Source organism: Convolutriloba macropyga, chromosome 12 (genome assembly GCF_964194025.1).
Source record: "Convolutriloba macropyga chromosome 12, txConMacr16.3, whole genome shotgun sequence".
Classification (NCBI taxonomy): domain Eukaryota; kingdom Metazoa; phylum Xenacoelomorpha; order Acoela; family Convolutidae; genus Convolutriloba; species Convolutriloba macropyga.
Window position 1 is genome coordinate 19,716,063 of NC_134479.1, and position 13,085 is coordinate 19,729,147.

General features: G+C 37.0%; 1 protein-coding gene across 1 annotated transcript in view; it reads left to right on the top strand.

Moving 5' to 3' along the window:
* Positions 1 to 13,085, top strand: part of LOC142350410 (cationic amino acid transporter 3-like) — a 42,903-nt gene that overhangs the window by 616 nt on the left and 29,202 nt on the right. The window contains exon 2 of the mRNA XM_075402257.1: positions 806 to 931. Within this exon, the coding sequence (XP_075258372.1) occupies positions 806 to 931 (126 nt within the window). The remainder of the gene's footprint in view (positions 1 to 805; positions 932 to 13,085) is intronic.

Consider the following 13,085-nt stretch of genomic DNA (forward strand, 5'->3'; position numbering starts at 1 on the left):
AAGATGGAGCCAGAGAAAATAAATTTGCAGCTAATTTAATTGATGATTATGAACTTGGTGAAAAAGATTATTATTATTATATAACCAGAATTGAAGATAAATATAATGTTTATATATATACTTATATATATATATATATATATATATATATATATATATATAATATATTATATATATAATATATATATATATATATATATATATATATATATATATATATATATATTATATATAAATTTTTGATAAATTGATTCATGATTTGGAATTAAGGGAAAAAGGAAAGGTCATTAGAATCAAATTATAAGTTAGAGAGTTGAGCAATTAATGAAGGTTCGGGTATAGTAAAATAATATTAGATATTAGATTTCAATTTGAGAAACTTCCGGCCTATTATTGAAGAGAAAGTTCACTGAAATTTGAGCTAGGGGAAAATTACAATATTTAGTATCAGACAATCCGTTATTCTAGTTAAATCAAATTTAAAATTTTTTCTCGATAGTACTAGAAATAACTGGGTAGGTCAATCATGGGTCTTTGAAAACTGGTATCCACCACTATCTTATAAAATCAATTACATTTGAGCAAAAATCCTAACTTGAGTATTTATCTCGAAAAAATTAGCGAGTATTGACCGCCAACGTCTCACAAGCTGTTTTTCCAATACCATACATTAAAATTTTAAATCGATTGTTCGTTGTAATTTTTCATTTTCTTTTTTTTCTAATCAATAATCAAGATTTTATAAGTGATCCCAAATTTTGTTAATCTGGGACACTTTGTCAATCTTGCCCTGTTTTCATTGCAGGAGTGGTGGCGTATCTTGACGATGCAACTTCTGAGGCAGTTCTGAAAGCCACGCCAAGTATTTTGGAGTCATTTGATCTCTACTCTGTACTGTTGGTTCTTCTCATCACAATTATAGCTTGTATCGGTTAGCTCGTTCATAATTTTATTTGGTGATTGATTTAGTCATTAAAAGCCAAAGCCACCCCACAGCGAAATTACTAAAAACCGGTCGGTAACTCCGGAAATCTCACAAATTCGCGGGAAAGTTATGATGCAACCTAAGAATGTTACAATTTCAAGAAAAAGCGTGTCACGGAAACAAGAAAACTAAAGTTTATTGATGTTAACTGTAACGAAATGCGGTAATCTTACTTTGCCGTCAAATTTCCAGAACTTAATAATTTCTAAGTTCGTAATTGCCCGGGAAACAAAAAAAAAATCTGCAGAACCAGAAATCCCGTGAAATTTGATGTAATACAGCAATTTTGATTAATTTTTTCAAGATTCTCATCAAGAAGAAGTGGGGAAAGTTTGATGAGATTCATTATACTTCAGTATTATTCAGATAGCGCACTAGGAAAGGGGGGGGGGTTAACATGCCATGGGGATAATAGGGTATAAATCCCATGCATGATAATAGGGTATAGATTTGCATGGGTATAATATGGAATGATCCTTAACCATGGGATAATAGGGTATAAACCTGAGCGGGGAAATACATGTATAACCGCCACTCTATTCTTTCTAATTTGGCCGTCCGTTTAGCAGCCCACCAAACAAAATCAACTCTATTCAAACTGAAATCAACACACAGTAAAGTCTGTAAAAAAGCATTAGAAATGGAGTTTTACGTTGAAACTACTGTTCGCCGCTACTTTCTTTGGCTTCATAATCAATCAGAGAGCAAACACTTTGCTCTTCTTCTGAGCTGCTAGCTCTATCAAAATCAAATATTTGGTCATCGGGGATGTCTTCGTCTCTAATATTGCTTGCGTAAATCAGTCCAGGATCGGGCGGCGAATAGTTACTGGCATTGTTCAGTAGTTGAATTAATCTCTCACTGCAGTACTTGCGCATTCTTTTAGCAGGGGGTGGTAATGCATTACTCTCAAAGTCCCAATCAACTTGGCTGTCTTTGAACAGTTCGCTTTGATTATCTTTGCTAAAATCCCAACTTATTTGACTGTCCGATTGATTGGGATCGAACCAACTTAGTGAATCACTATCCACATCGCTCTCTACATATAAATGTAAAGAATAATGACCGAATGGAAGGGTTGATAAACCGTCCGAACAAATGTACCGCTTATTATCAAAAGCAGAGAGTGAAACTTTATTAGCTGTTACTGTTTTCAAAACGTGATTTTCCGAGGTTATTCTGGTGTAAAGTGCTCGTATTGGTTTTGACGATAACAGCGTATTTTTATACAATTCATGGGTCAGCAGTCTTTGCGTCGCTTTGGTGACGCTTTTGCTGACAGCTTACAACAACCTGAAAGAGGTAAACTTTATTAACTTGAAATTTAACAGTTTTGTCTAGAGGTTACAGTGTTAGTTTTTTGCCTGAAAAAAATAATAATACTAACCCTTAGAATTTACAGAATACATTTTGGGTTCGATGAATTCCGAAATAATGTCCCCACTAAATCCATCTTTAAACTTCAAGACTTTGCACTTATTTGTATCATTATGAAGTGCATGACCATCAGGGTAAGAGGAAAAGTCGAACTCATTCTTCACATCCTGGGTTTGCTTTTCCAGTTCGTAATATAGATCGTCTGCCTCCACCTTACAAAGCAGAATGTCCGTATCTGAGTAGAGCAATCGAAAGGAAAAACTGGGCCGCGTAACATAATAGTGGAATCTGTACATGTAAAATTTTGCAAGGTCGAGGACGCTTGCACCAACAATTGTTGGTGTGTTCCAGTTTTTTTATTTTTGGGCTTCGAGCACATTGCCGCCATGTTTTCCCCAAAAACTTCGAATCTTTCAAACTCGAATTTGGACACTATTTTTTCGGTTCTTTCAGCATTGCGAGTTATTTCTACTTTCAAGCGGCACCTTTTGGATTCTATGGTTTTCCCATCCACTGAATTATTCATTAGTTTGTAGTAGTTTTAATGGAACATATTTGTTGCACTCTTGCGCATATTACTGTTAAGAGTAATGTAGGGTTCCAGCCATTGTTCTTGAATTATAGCACGCGGTGCAGCTTAGTAATGCGCATTCCAAGTTGAACGTATAGCTGTAGTAACTTGAAGTGCAAAACATAATGCTTGTTGTCATGCATTGTCTGCAGCAATTTGGAAACCTTTGCCTGGGTTATATTGATTCGCTCTTTTATATCGATTTGGAATTCGCTTAGCCAGGCATCTAACACTATCTCCTTCACGGGCGCAAGGGATAATCTTTATGTTGGTCTTGAATGCTTGTCGGGTATTCAAGGTCCAACTCAACGAAGTACACAATTGTCGAAATTGTTGTCATATTCAGTATATCACTGATCGATACTTCATTTGCAAATCGGAAGTTGCCTATGGGGAGAAATTCTTCTTGCATTACACAGCCGTATAAACTATTAGCGTCTACGCTAAATCCAAACGTAGATGGCTCTTCAGGCTTGAACCCTGGCAAATATCGATTATTTGCTTTGAAGAATCGCGTCTCAAATACTGAAGCCATGCCGCCCCTCACTGATGGCTCGATCATTTGTAAGTGTTCCGGTTCCGTCATTAACTCCATACGTGCTTTGGTAATTCTCAGTGCAGCGTCCTTTGCCATATTTGGTGCTGTAAAGAATTGGGCTACATCTAACCTGTAGGTTTGGTAGCTCAGCTTTCGACAGTGCGCTGACCAGCACGCAAGCAACGCAACATCCAGCTTCAGATAGCAATCGTTATAATCCTGCATAGTTCTACATTCGAATATCTCCCACATGTTTTGCTTTTTCCAATTCCTGGCTGCTGGTTCATATTTTCCCATTATCCAAAGTGTTCTTCCACGTCTCAAGTGGAGGCAACTCTTCATCTGCAAATGTTGATCTGTCGCTCATGTAGGAGTAAGATTAATACCCTTTCTGTTTGAAAAGATGATGTTCGGAGTGGGGAATATCGGCAAACATGGACTCCAATATTGCAAATTCCGAATCGGGCAGCGTTTCAACCAATTTTTCTAACGATCCACTGAATAATTTGTAAGAGTCTACAAACCGCAAGTACTCGTAAATAGGTACAAGTTTTTTGTCAGCCGTCTCGAAAGTGCCCATTTTCACTCATAACACCATTGTTATATGTTTCTCATCAGTGGATGGTATCACCTTGATTGTTGTAGTGGGTTCGCATTCTTGAAGACTTAAACGGAAGTGATGCAGTTCATAATTTTGAATATAATGCCCAATAACGGGAATGAAATTGGACTTTCTCCTCGCTCTGTTGCATTGAGGATGAGCCCATTCAAGAAAGTTGCCGGTATAATGACAATGATCTAAGTCCTTTTCCTCGTTCTCTAGAAATTCACTCTCGCAAGTCCAATATTTTTTTGTTTCACTCTTCTCAAGAGTTGAGCGGTCACCGCCATAGAACGGGTACTTGCGTTTCTGCTCGTGTAAATCTTTAGCAAGCTTGTGAATCCTTTCCACAAAATTTCTCAAGCAATTGACTGAGCTGTCCAAATGACTGAATTTGGGCTGCGGATTACCATGCTCTATGACTGCTATAGCAAATCCACATGGTTCATGTATTTCAATTGATCGGGTTGATGCACTCTCTGAACTAGCTGGGCAGGACGCTACGGGCTTGAGAATGGATTTGAAATCGAAATAGATAACCAGCGGAGCAAACCAGGTTGCAGAACAATTGTTGAATTTGTATAAATTGTTGCTGGTTGTTGGCATGCGAATAACAGCTGGTGGATTGTTACCGCAAACTTCAACATGATCTTCAAACTGTTTAAAATCTTTGTGACGCGGGTAAAGACAATTCCGGCAGAGGTGAAGAGTTGACCTGAACTTTTTGTTTTTGATAAAACAAAAGAACCTGGTTAAGTCCTTAATAAGAACGTAGTGATGTTTGTCACTCTCGTAAAGAAGAAGTATGTCAAGAATGAGACTTGAGGTAGACTTCTTGGACACCCGCATTGGAAACAAATCTCGGTTTTCAAATACAAAAACGTTAACCTCTATGTCGTTAAGTGTTTCGAACTTTTCGATGTCATTGAAACTCATGGGCATTGCAAACTCACCAGCAGGCTGAAGCGATGACAAGTTTTGATAGAACTCGTGGAATGTTAGCTTTAAAGAGTCATTTTGTCCTTCTTCTCCCTCAAAATCGTTGTTCTTTAGATAGGAAGCTGCGACAAAGCTGTAAATGAAACAGTTGCTGTCTGTATGATTCCGTATGTTGAGTAGAGAGTTGCATTTTTGTAAATCTGGCGGTAAGTTAAATCTGGCGGTAAGTGGAAGAGCCGCTGGCCGGTCTGTACTTTGCGAACTTGATATTGAAGCGAAGAACTTTTTCAAGCAACCATCCACTTCCAGAAGAGGCAAAGGTGAACAACACAGTGAGCGTTTATTCCATCATTTCTACAAAATTGTCATTTGAGAGCCCTTCAGCGTACACAGGAGTCATCAGAGAGTTAGCGAAGATGGTGATACGCTCGTCGTCTTCATCAGGCTCACGAAATTGTTTGGGAAGTTGCAGTTCTGCTGAGAACTGAACTTTTTGCGGGCCCGCTGATAATTTTTGATCAATTAGCTCCTGAATTCTCTCTTGTTTGAACTTCATGAACGCTTGGAGGTCTCTTGCTAGCACCATTTCGTCATCCGTGGGCTCTATTGAGTAGGACTGCAGACTGCCATTAAAAGCTGAATGATTGGGGGGTTGAGTAGGTTGAAACTCAGCACCAAAGACTGGAATTGAATGAACTGACCTTGCATGTTGGGCATAGAAGTGCCAACTGTTGAATCCGAGGTGGAAAGTCCTACAACAGTTTGTGAACCTTGAACGTTCAGTTCGCATGTGTTGCTCCACTTCACACATTTTTCGAGATATAAACTCACTCAAAGAACAGTGGTAAATTGGTAATTTCATTTGATCTGGGTGAAATTTTGTTTCATGGCGAGAACGATTTCCTCTAAAGCTAAGCACAGAGTTACAATACCGACAAGCAAAAATCATGATGATAGAATATAACAACTTGACTTGAATATAACAACTTGAATTGAATTTAGGAAAGAATTGAATGATTCGGAAAACTAGTATTGGACATTGTGGTGATTGCGTTCGCTACGAAGAGTGTAACAGGAAAGGAATTCTGTATAACAACGTAGTTTGGTGGGCGCCAAACTCAAATATTTGAATTCGTCAAATTTTATTGGTTGACACTGACGGGAAATTTTTGGTTCGAATATTTATTGAAAATAAACGCAAGAAAGATGTAAAACACTTTGCGATTTCAAAACTATGTCCTAGTAGACCCTCAGAGGGGTCATACCGAGTGTTTTTGTGTGAACCACTTAAAAAAATGCATTTCAAAAAGTGGAGAAACATGTTACTTTCTTTTGAGTTTTTCAAAAAAGGACCATTTTAGACCTCTTAAAAAACGGGTGATTAGAGTTGTCCTACGCTGTCAAGTGTGATGAGCAAAATTGCTCCCCGGGCCGAAAAACATAGGACCGCACTAAAAAATAGCTCAAAAACGAACAGAAAAAAAGATTTTTTTTCTGTCAATCATCGTAAATCAATGTCATTAAATGACAATTACATGAAACATGGGCGTTTTTTCTGAAGCCTTTTTCGATGACAGGTGTTATGAGAGAAATGGATGCCGTGGGCCCACAAGTTGCAAAAATGCAAAGAAACGCGATCTAACATCTTTCCTTAGGGTACTTCATATGCTAATTAATGCCTGATGTTAATGTACATTGATGACCAGATGTTTTGGAAATTGGTGAAGGAGCCATTTTTTGGCCCTGATGCTTACGATCAAAAATATCCAGAATGTTCCCACAAAGACATTGCTGTAAAAAAAATTCAACTTTTTTTCATTAATTAGCAATTATGTTAATTAGTCACTAATTAGCCTTTAATTAGGCGCTAATTACCTCCTTAACGGTTAGGATAAATTTGACGAGCGTGATGAGATGTTTTGTAGGACACAGTGTGCTGAGGTCCTCTGCAGCATCAGTTTCATATCAAGTGTTTTTTGAAGCCCTCATTTTTGGGGTCAGAAACCTGCTTTTTTACCCTGTTGAACGAGAGCCCAAAGCTCTGAGGTGCTGCTAGAGGACGTTTACACTTTTTATAACACATCCTAATGACATCATTTTGTTTTTAAAGTGCAATTTTCTGAATTTTATCTCTGATGGATTACAATTTTTCGACAACATTTCCAATTTATGAATTGGTTTCAGAGTTCATATGCTGCTACTGTTTTGGCATAATGTTAACAGGTCTTGTGAGCCAAAAAGTGCACACATTTTGCAAAACAGAAAATGTGTTAATTCTGTATAACTTTAGGCTTAACAAACAGATGTTTCGAAATTTTATTGATTCGGAAGTCTAATTGTGGATTATTACCACAAAAACTGAATACTTCATAGTGATTGCAGTACATGAATGCCTGCTAGGAAAATAATATCTGTGATTGCGTCATGGGGTAAGTGAAACTCTTCCCTGAACTCTTCCCGGAACTCTTCCTTGAGTTTTGTTTTTGTCTAATTTTTGAATAGAAACACAAAACGAACATTAAAAAAATTTTGTATTTAAAATTCAAGAAATAGAAACGAAGTAACCTGTATAACACACACACGAACAACTTAACATCTCAAAATTGAAACATTTTTTTATATGAAAGTAAAATTTCAAGTTTTAATTAAGTTAATTTAATCGAATAACTCCATCAAAGAATTTTCTGGTCGTCGCTTTTTTGGTGCACCGCTAACGTTTGGAGTCTCTGAACAATTGGGTGTTTGAAAACTGTTGCTCAGAGCCTCTCGCTTTGGCGTTTGAAAAGTTGTTCCGGACACAACGTTCTCGTCAAAGTTGTCGAAATGGTTTGGAGGGTTGTTGTTTTTGTTGTGAATTCCAGCGAAGAGGGATGGGCTAGGTGTCGGCGTAAGAGTTGGACTTGGGTAAACTGCTGGTGTTGTGGGTAAACTAGCTAGTGTTGTCTAACTTTCCGATGAAAACGGTGAAGTTTTTGATCCGCCACAAATTGCCAAGATCATCACAAGCTTGATAAGCTCCGAGTTGATTTCCAAGCAAAGGTACGCAGTCACAGTCGTACCTGTAGAAAAAACGTTTTATTTCATCAGGTAATGTGTCCATATTACAATCTTGAAATGCTGTCAGCACGCTTGCAGGTAGGTGGCCACCAGAAGTAATAATAGTTCTTTCGGATGGGCTTGTTTTCTCGGGCAGGGCGGCAATTGCATTTATAAGAAGCTTTGGAAGAAGACAGTGATGATAAAGGTGCCACACATCGTCTTGTTTTCGTTGTTGAATAAGGACCACAAAATTTTCATAAACTGTCTGATAAACTAATGTTCTTTCCCAAGAAACCTCGGACTGTACGAGAATTTTAACCGACATTTTAAAAGTTAAGTGTTCAGTTAAAAGAATTCGGTTAAACAGATTCGAATTTGTTGCGGGAAGCAAACTGCAATTTGACTCAACACATAAATGAATGCTGCCGAATTATAGATGGCAGTGTAAAACTTTTGCAATAGTTTCACGTAAGCTAGGGGGTCACATCTGTTTTTAATTTTGAGCCAACATACACACACAATTTTAACTTCAGTGTACCAAAGATTGTTATCTAGGGTTACAACTGTTTTCAATTGACTGTTGTTATATATTGTGTTGAATGTGTAGTTTCTTATCTGAGGTCACATGTGCTTTTAATTTGTAGTGTATATGATTGGTTAATGCATTTGAAATCGGTTTCTAATTTCTAATTTTCTGGTTTCTAATTTCTAGTTTATATGAGCGCTTTATGCATGTGAAATTGTTCAAAAGAATACATTCGTGCACTAAATGTTTGCCATAAAATTCGTAATGAACAGACTCAAGTACGCCGTAGGCGTACTTGAGACTGTATTTGCCAATAATTTGTTTTTAATTGAGTGTTTGATGACACATGTGTAATCCAAGCTTGCCGCCGCAATTGAGTTGGAGCACTCACAATTTTATTTGAAAGAGATAAAATTTGGTTGCGCCATGCCTTTCACTTCCACTAAAGACACAGATTTTAGCGATTGTTGTTTCAACATTTCGACAACTGATAAGCGCTTAATCAGAGCAATTGTGAAAACGTATGAAAGGACGGGGACCTATGTGTTTCTAAAATTGTTCAAGAAAGCGGAAAGCGATTATGAATTTCAGCAGAGAGTTTCTCTAACTGTCCAAGGATTTGAGAAAATGATTGAAAAGTCAGCAGATATACGCTCTCAATTCACAGAAGAGGAATCAATAAAACCACCTCCAGCAAAAAAAAAACCACGATTCCAACAAAAGTCAGAAGAAATTTCGAAGACCAACACCAGCATTAAAAATGGTTGAGGCGATGTATGAGCGCTCACCAAATTATTTTAAACAATTTCAAAAACAGTTCAAGTTTCAGATCGTAGAAGAGAAATCTACCCTTTCTAGCACAAATGTTTATGCAGTGTATGCCCATTTTGATTCTGAGTTTTCCGGTTTAGTAACTAACCATTATCACGTTTTGCTTGATGCAACAACTTTCGAAAAGGAAACTTTGAAACGAAACCAGAATTTTCCTATGCCTTGTATTTTTACAACCTCCAAATTCTTCTTTTTGACTGCAACAACTTTGGAGACTAATGGAGACGTTTTTACCAATCTCAAATTGGCGGTTGAATTCAACAGCTCCGCAGATAAAGTAGACTCACAGAAAGTACGCAAACAAGTGCCAGCTTTTGCCTACAATAATTTTAAACACAACAATGCAAAACAAGTGAATATGAATCAAAAACCCTGTGAGAAAATGCCAGTAGTTGCTCAAAAGACTATCTACAACGCCCGTCCTCCATCGAAACAAGTTCAAACTGATTTTGTTAATACTGAAACTATCCGAAAAGTTGAAAACATTTTGTCTGGTCCTCATTCTGGTGCTTTTTGTCAAATTATGGATATTTTTGTTAGTGAATACGGAAAACTGAATATTGATACTGATTTGCTGAGTGTTCGCCTTGTGTATGAAGAAAAAATTAAAATTTGAAAAAAATAATTTATCGCAATCAAGGAAGGGTTAATACATCATATGAAAAGCAAAGCGAATTAATTGAGCATCACTCAGTTTTACAATTTTTTTGTGAATTAAAAAAAATAATGAGCAAAATGAATGCAAAAAAAAGTCCACAAAGTTTTGAGTTTTTACTTTGAATTTGCCGATCCTTCAGGAACTGATAAATTTTTGCATTTTCTTCTAGAAAAATTATTCTTTGGTAGACATCTTTGTATGACGGAATAGACTGTCCGAGAGGATCAGCAAAGAACAATTGATCGCCCTCCTATTTCTGGCACAATAGTAACCAATGGGTACCAGAACTTTCTGCAGTTGCTGCGTTAACAATTAGGAAACTTTTGGGGAAAACTGTTTGCAGCGAAGACACCCAGAAATTTATGCTTGAGTAAAGCACATCTCTGAATTAGATCATTGATATCATCTTGGTCCATTTTTAGTTTTTCAAAATGTGATTCTTTGATACTCTTCTCGCACTATCAACAAAATTGTACAAGTTTTTTCACCAATAATGAAAACTTCAATATTGTTTGGTAAGGCCACAGAAAATTTTAACTCAACAGAAATTGAACAGTTTGTCAGTTCAGGGTGAATAAATCATGGGATACTGGGTACTCGTCATGTTGGGTACTGGTCAAATCAAAAACCATCATGAAATGGTTTGCGTAATCTGTCAAACTTATTCCATGTCCATTATCAATGTAAGCTAGATCCGATATTGTATTAAAGTAAAGACGTTTGTCGTCAGCTGTAGATATTGGACTTTCTGCCACAGGCAAACCTTTTCGATATACATAAATCTGCTCTAGGTTGAATTTTCAAAAATGAAATAATGGATTTTGCCAGTTGTTACCAATAAAAGCATCATATGTATTTAAGCAGATCGCCAGTCAGCGGATTGGTTCTTTCTCAAAAATATCTTCTTGTTTCCAACTGTGTAGACCCGTTGAAGCCAGAAACGTTTCAGTGAAGGTTACAAGATAACCTTTCAAGATAACGATAGGAGGCGGGACTAATCAATAATGTTTTTTCAATGGCGGACACAACAGTGTCATTAAGGGTCATCTTCCGCACATACAAATTAGCTTCGACAATTTTTACTTTGTATTGTTTTGCAGCATCACCAGACATTATAACAAAACCATAAATTGAGCGTCTGAATGCAATTCGAAGTGTCACACAACTTAGCAGATGTCTGTCGCAAGTGAAAAAATCTACAGCAATTTTGCCATAGAATGTGCATTCGGCTGATTGTCTCACCAAAAGTTTTCTTCTGTTCACTTCTGCAGTTGATAGCGTTCCCGGGTTTTCCCCATAAGAGTAACCTTGACAGGCCAGCCAAGTATTTTGTGCATCTTTATTATGTGAGAACTCGGTCTCAATGAAACTTTTGTGAGCATAATTTCCGTTAGCGTATGAAATTTTTAGTTCATTAGCGGACACTGTACAATCAGAGAACAGTGAATGTAACACATTTTTGCACAAGTTGGGAGAATCTGTTTTCGTAATGTCAGCGGCGGCTGTAGCGTCAAATTTCAAATCAGCTTCAGAAGACTAGACAATTTTACATTTAACTTCGAGAAAAATTTTTTGTAAATCAATGAAGTTTTTTCTGTCACCAGCGACTTCAAATTCTAACATCCTCTTTCTGGCACAACAGTAACCAATGGGTACCAAAACCTCCTACAGTTGCTGCGTTAACAATTAGGAAACTGTTTGGTTTCAACTTTTGGGGAAAACTATTTGCAGCGAAGACACCCAGAAATTTATGCTTGAGTAAAGCACATCTCTGAATTAGATCATTGATATCATCTTGGTCCATTTTTAGTTTTTCAAAATGTGATTCTTTGATACTCTTCTCGCACTATCAACAAAATTGTACAAGTTTTTTCACCAATAATGAAAACTTCAATATTGTTTGGTAAGGCCACAGAAAATTTTAACTCAACAGAAATTGAACAGTTTGTCAGTTCAGGGTGAATAAATCATGGGATACTGGGTACTCGTCATGTTGGGTACTGGTCAAATCAAAAACCATCATGAAATGGTTTGCGTAATCTGTCAAACTTATTCCATGTCCATTATCAATGTAAGCTAGATCCGATATTGTATTAAAGTAAAGTTGTTTGTCGTCAGCTGTAGATATTGGACTATCTGCCACAGGCAAACCGTTTCGATATACATAAATCTGCTCTAGGTCGAAATTTCGAAAATGAAATGGATTTTGCCAGTTGTTACCAATAAAAGCTTCATTTGTATTTAAGCAGATCGCCAGTCGGCGGATTGGTTCTCTCGAAAATATATCTTCTTTTTTCCAACTGTGTAGACCCGTTGAAGCCAGAAATGTTTCAGTGAGGGTTTCAAGATAAGGATAGGATGCGGGACTAATCAATAACGTTTTTTTTGCAATGGCCGACACAACAGTGTCATTAAGGGTTATCTTCCGCACATACAAATTAGCTTCGACAATTTTTACTTTGTATTGTTTTGCAGCATCATCAGACATTATAACAAAATCATAAATTGAATGCAATTCGAAGTGTCATACCACTTAGCAGATGTCTGTCGCAAGTGAAAAAGTCTACAGCAATTTTGCCATAGAATGTGCATTCAGCTGATTGTCTCACCAAAAGTTTTCTTCTGTTCACTTCTGCAGTTGATAGCGTTCCCGGGTTTTCCTCATAAGAGTAACCCTGACAGGCCAGCCTAGTATTCTGTGCATCTTTATTATGTGAGAACTTGGTCTCAATGAAACTTTTGTGATCATAATTTCCGTTAGCGTTCAAAATTATTAGTCCATTAACAGACACTGTGCAATCAGAGAATAGTGAATGTAACACATCATTGCAAAAGTTGGGACAATCTGTTTTTCGTATTTCAAATCAGCTTCAGAAGACTAGATAATTTTACATTTAACTTCGAGAAAAATTTTTTGTAAATCAATGAAGTTTTTTCTGTCACCAGCGACTTCAAATTCTAACATGTTCCATTTGGGCTGTAGATTGGACCCAATTTTTGACAAAAACTACCAGCAAAAG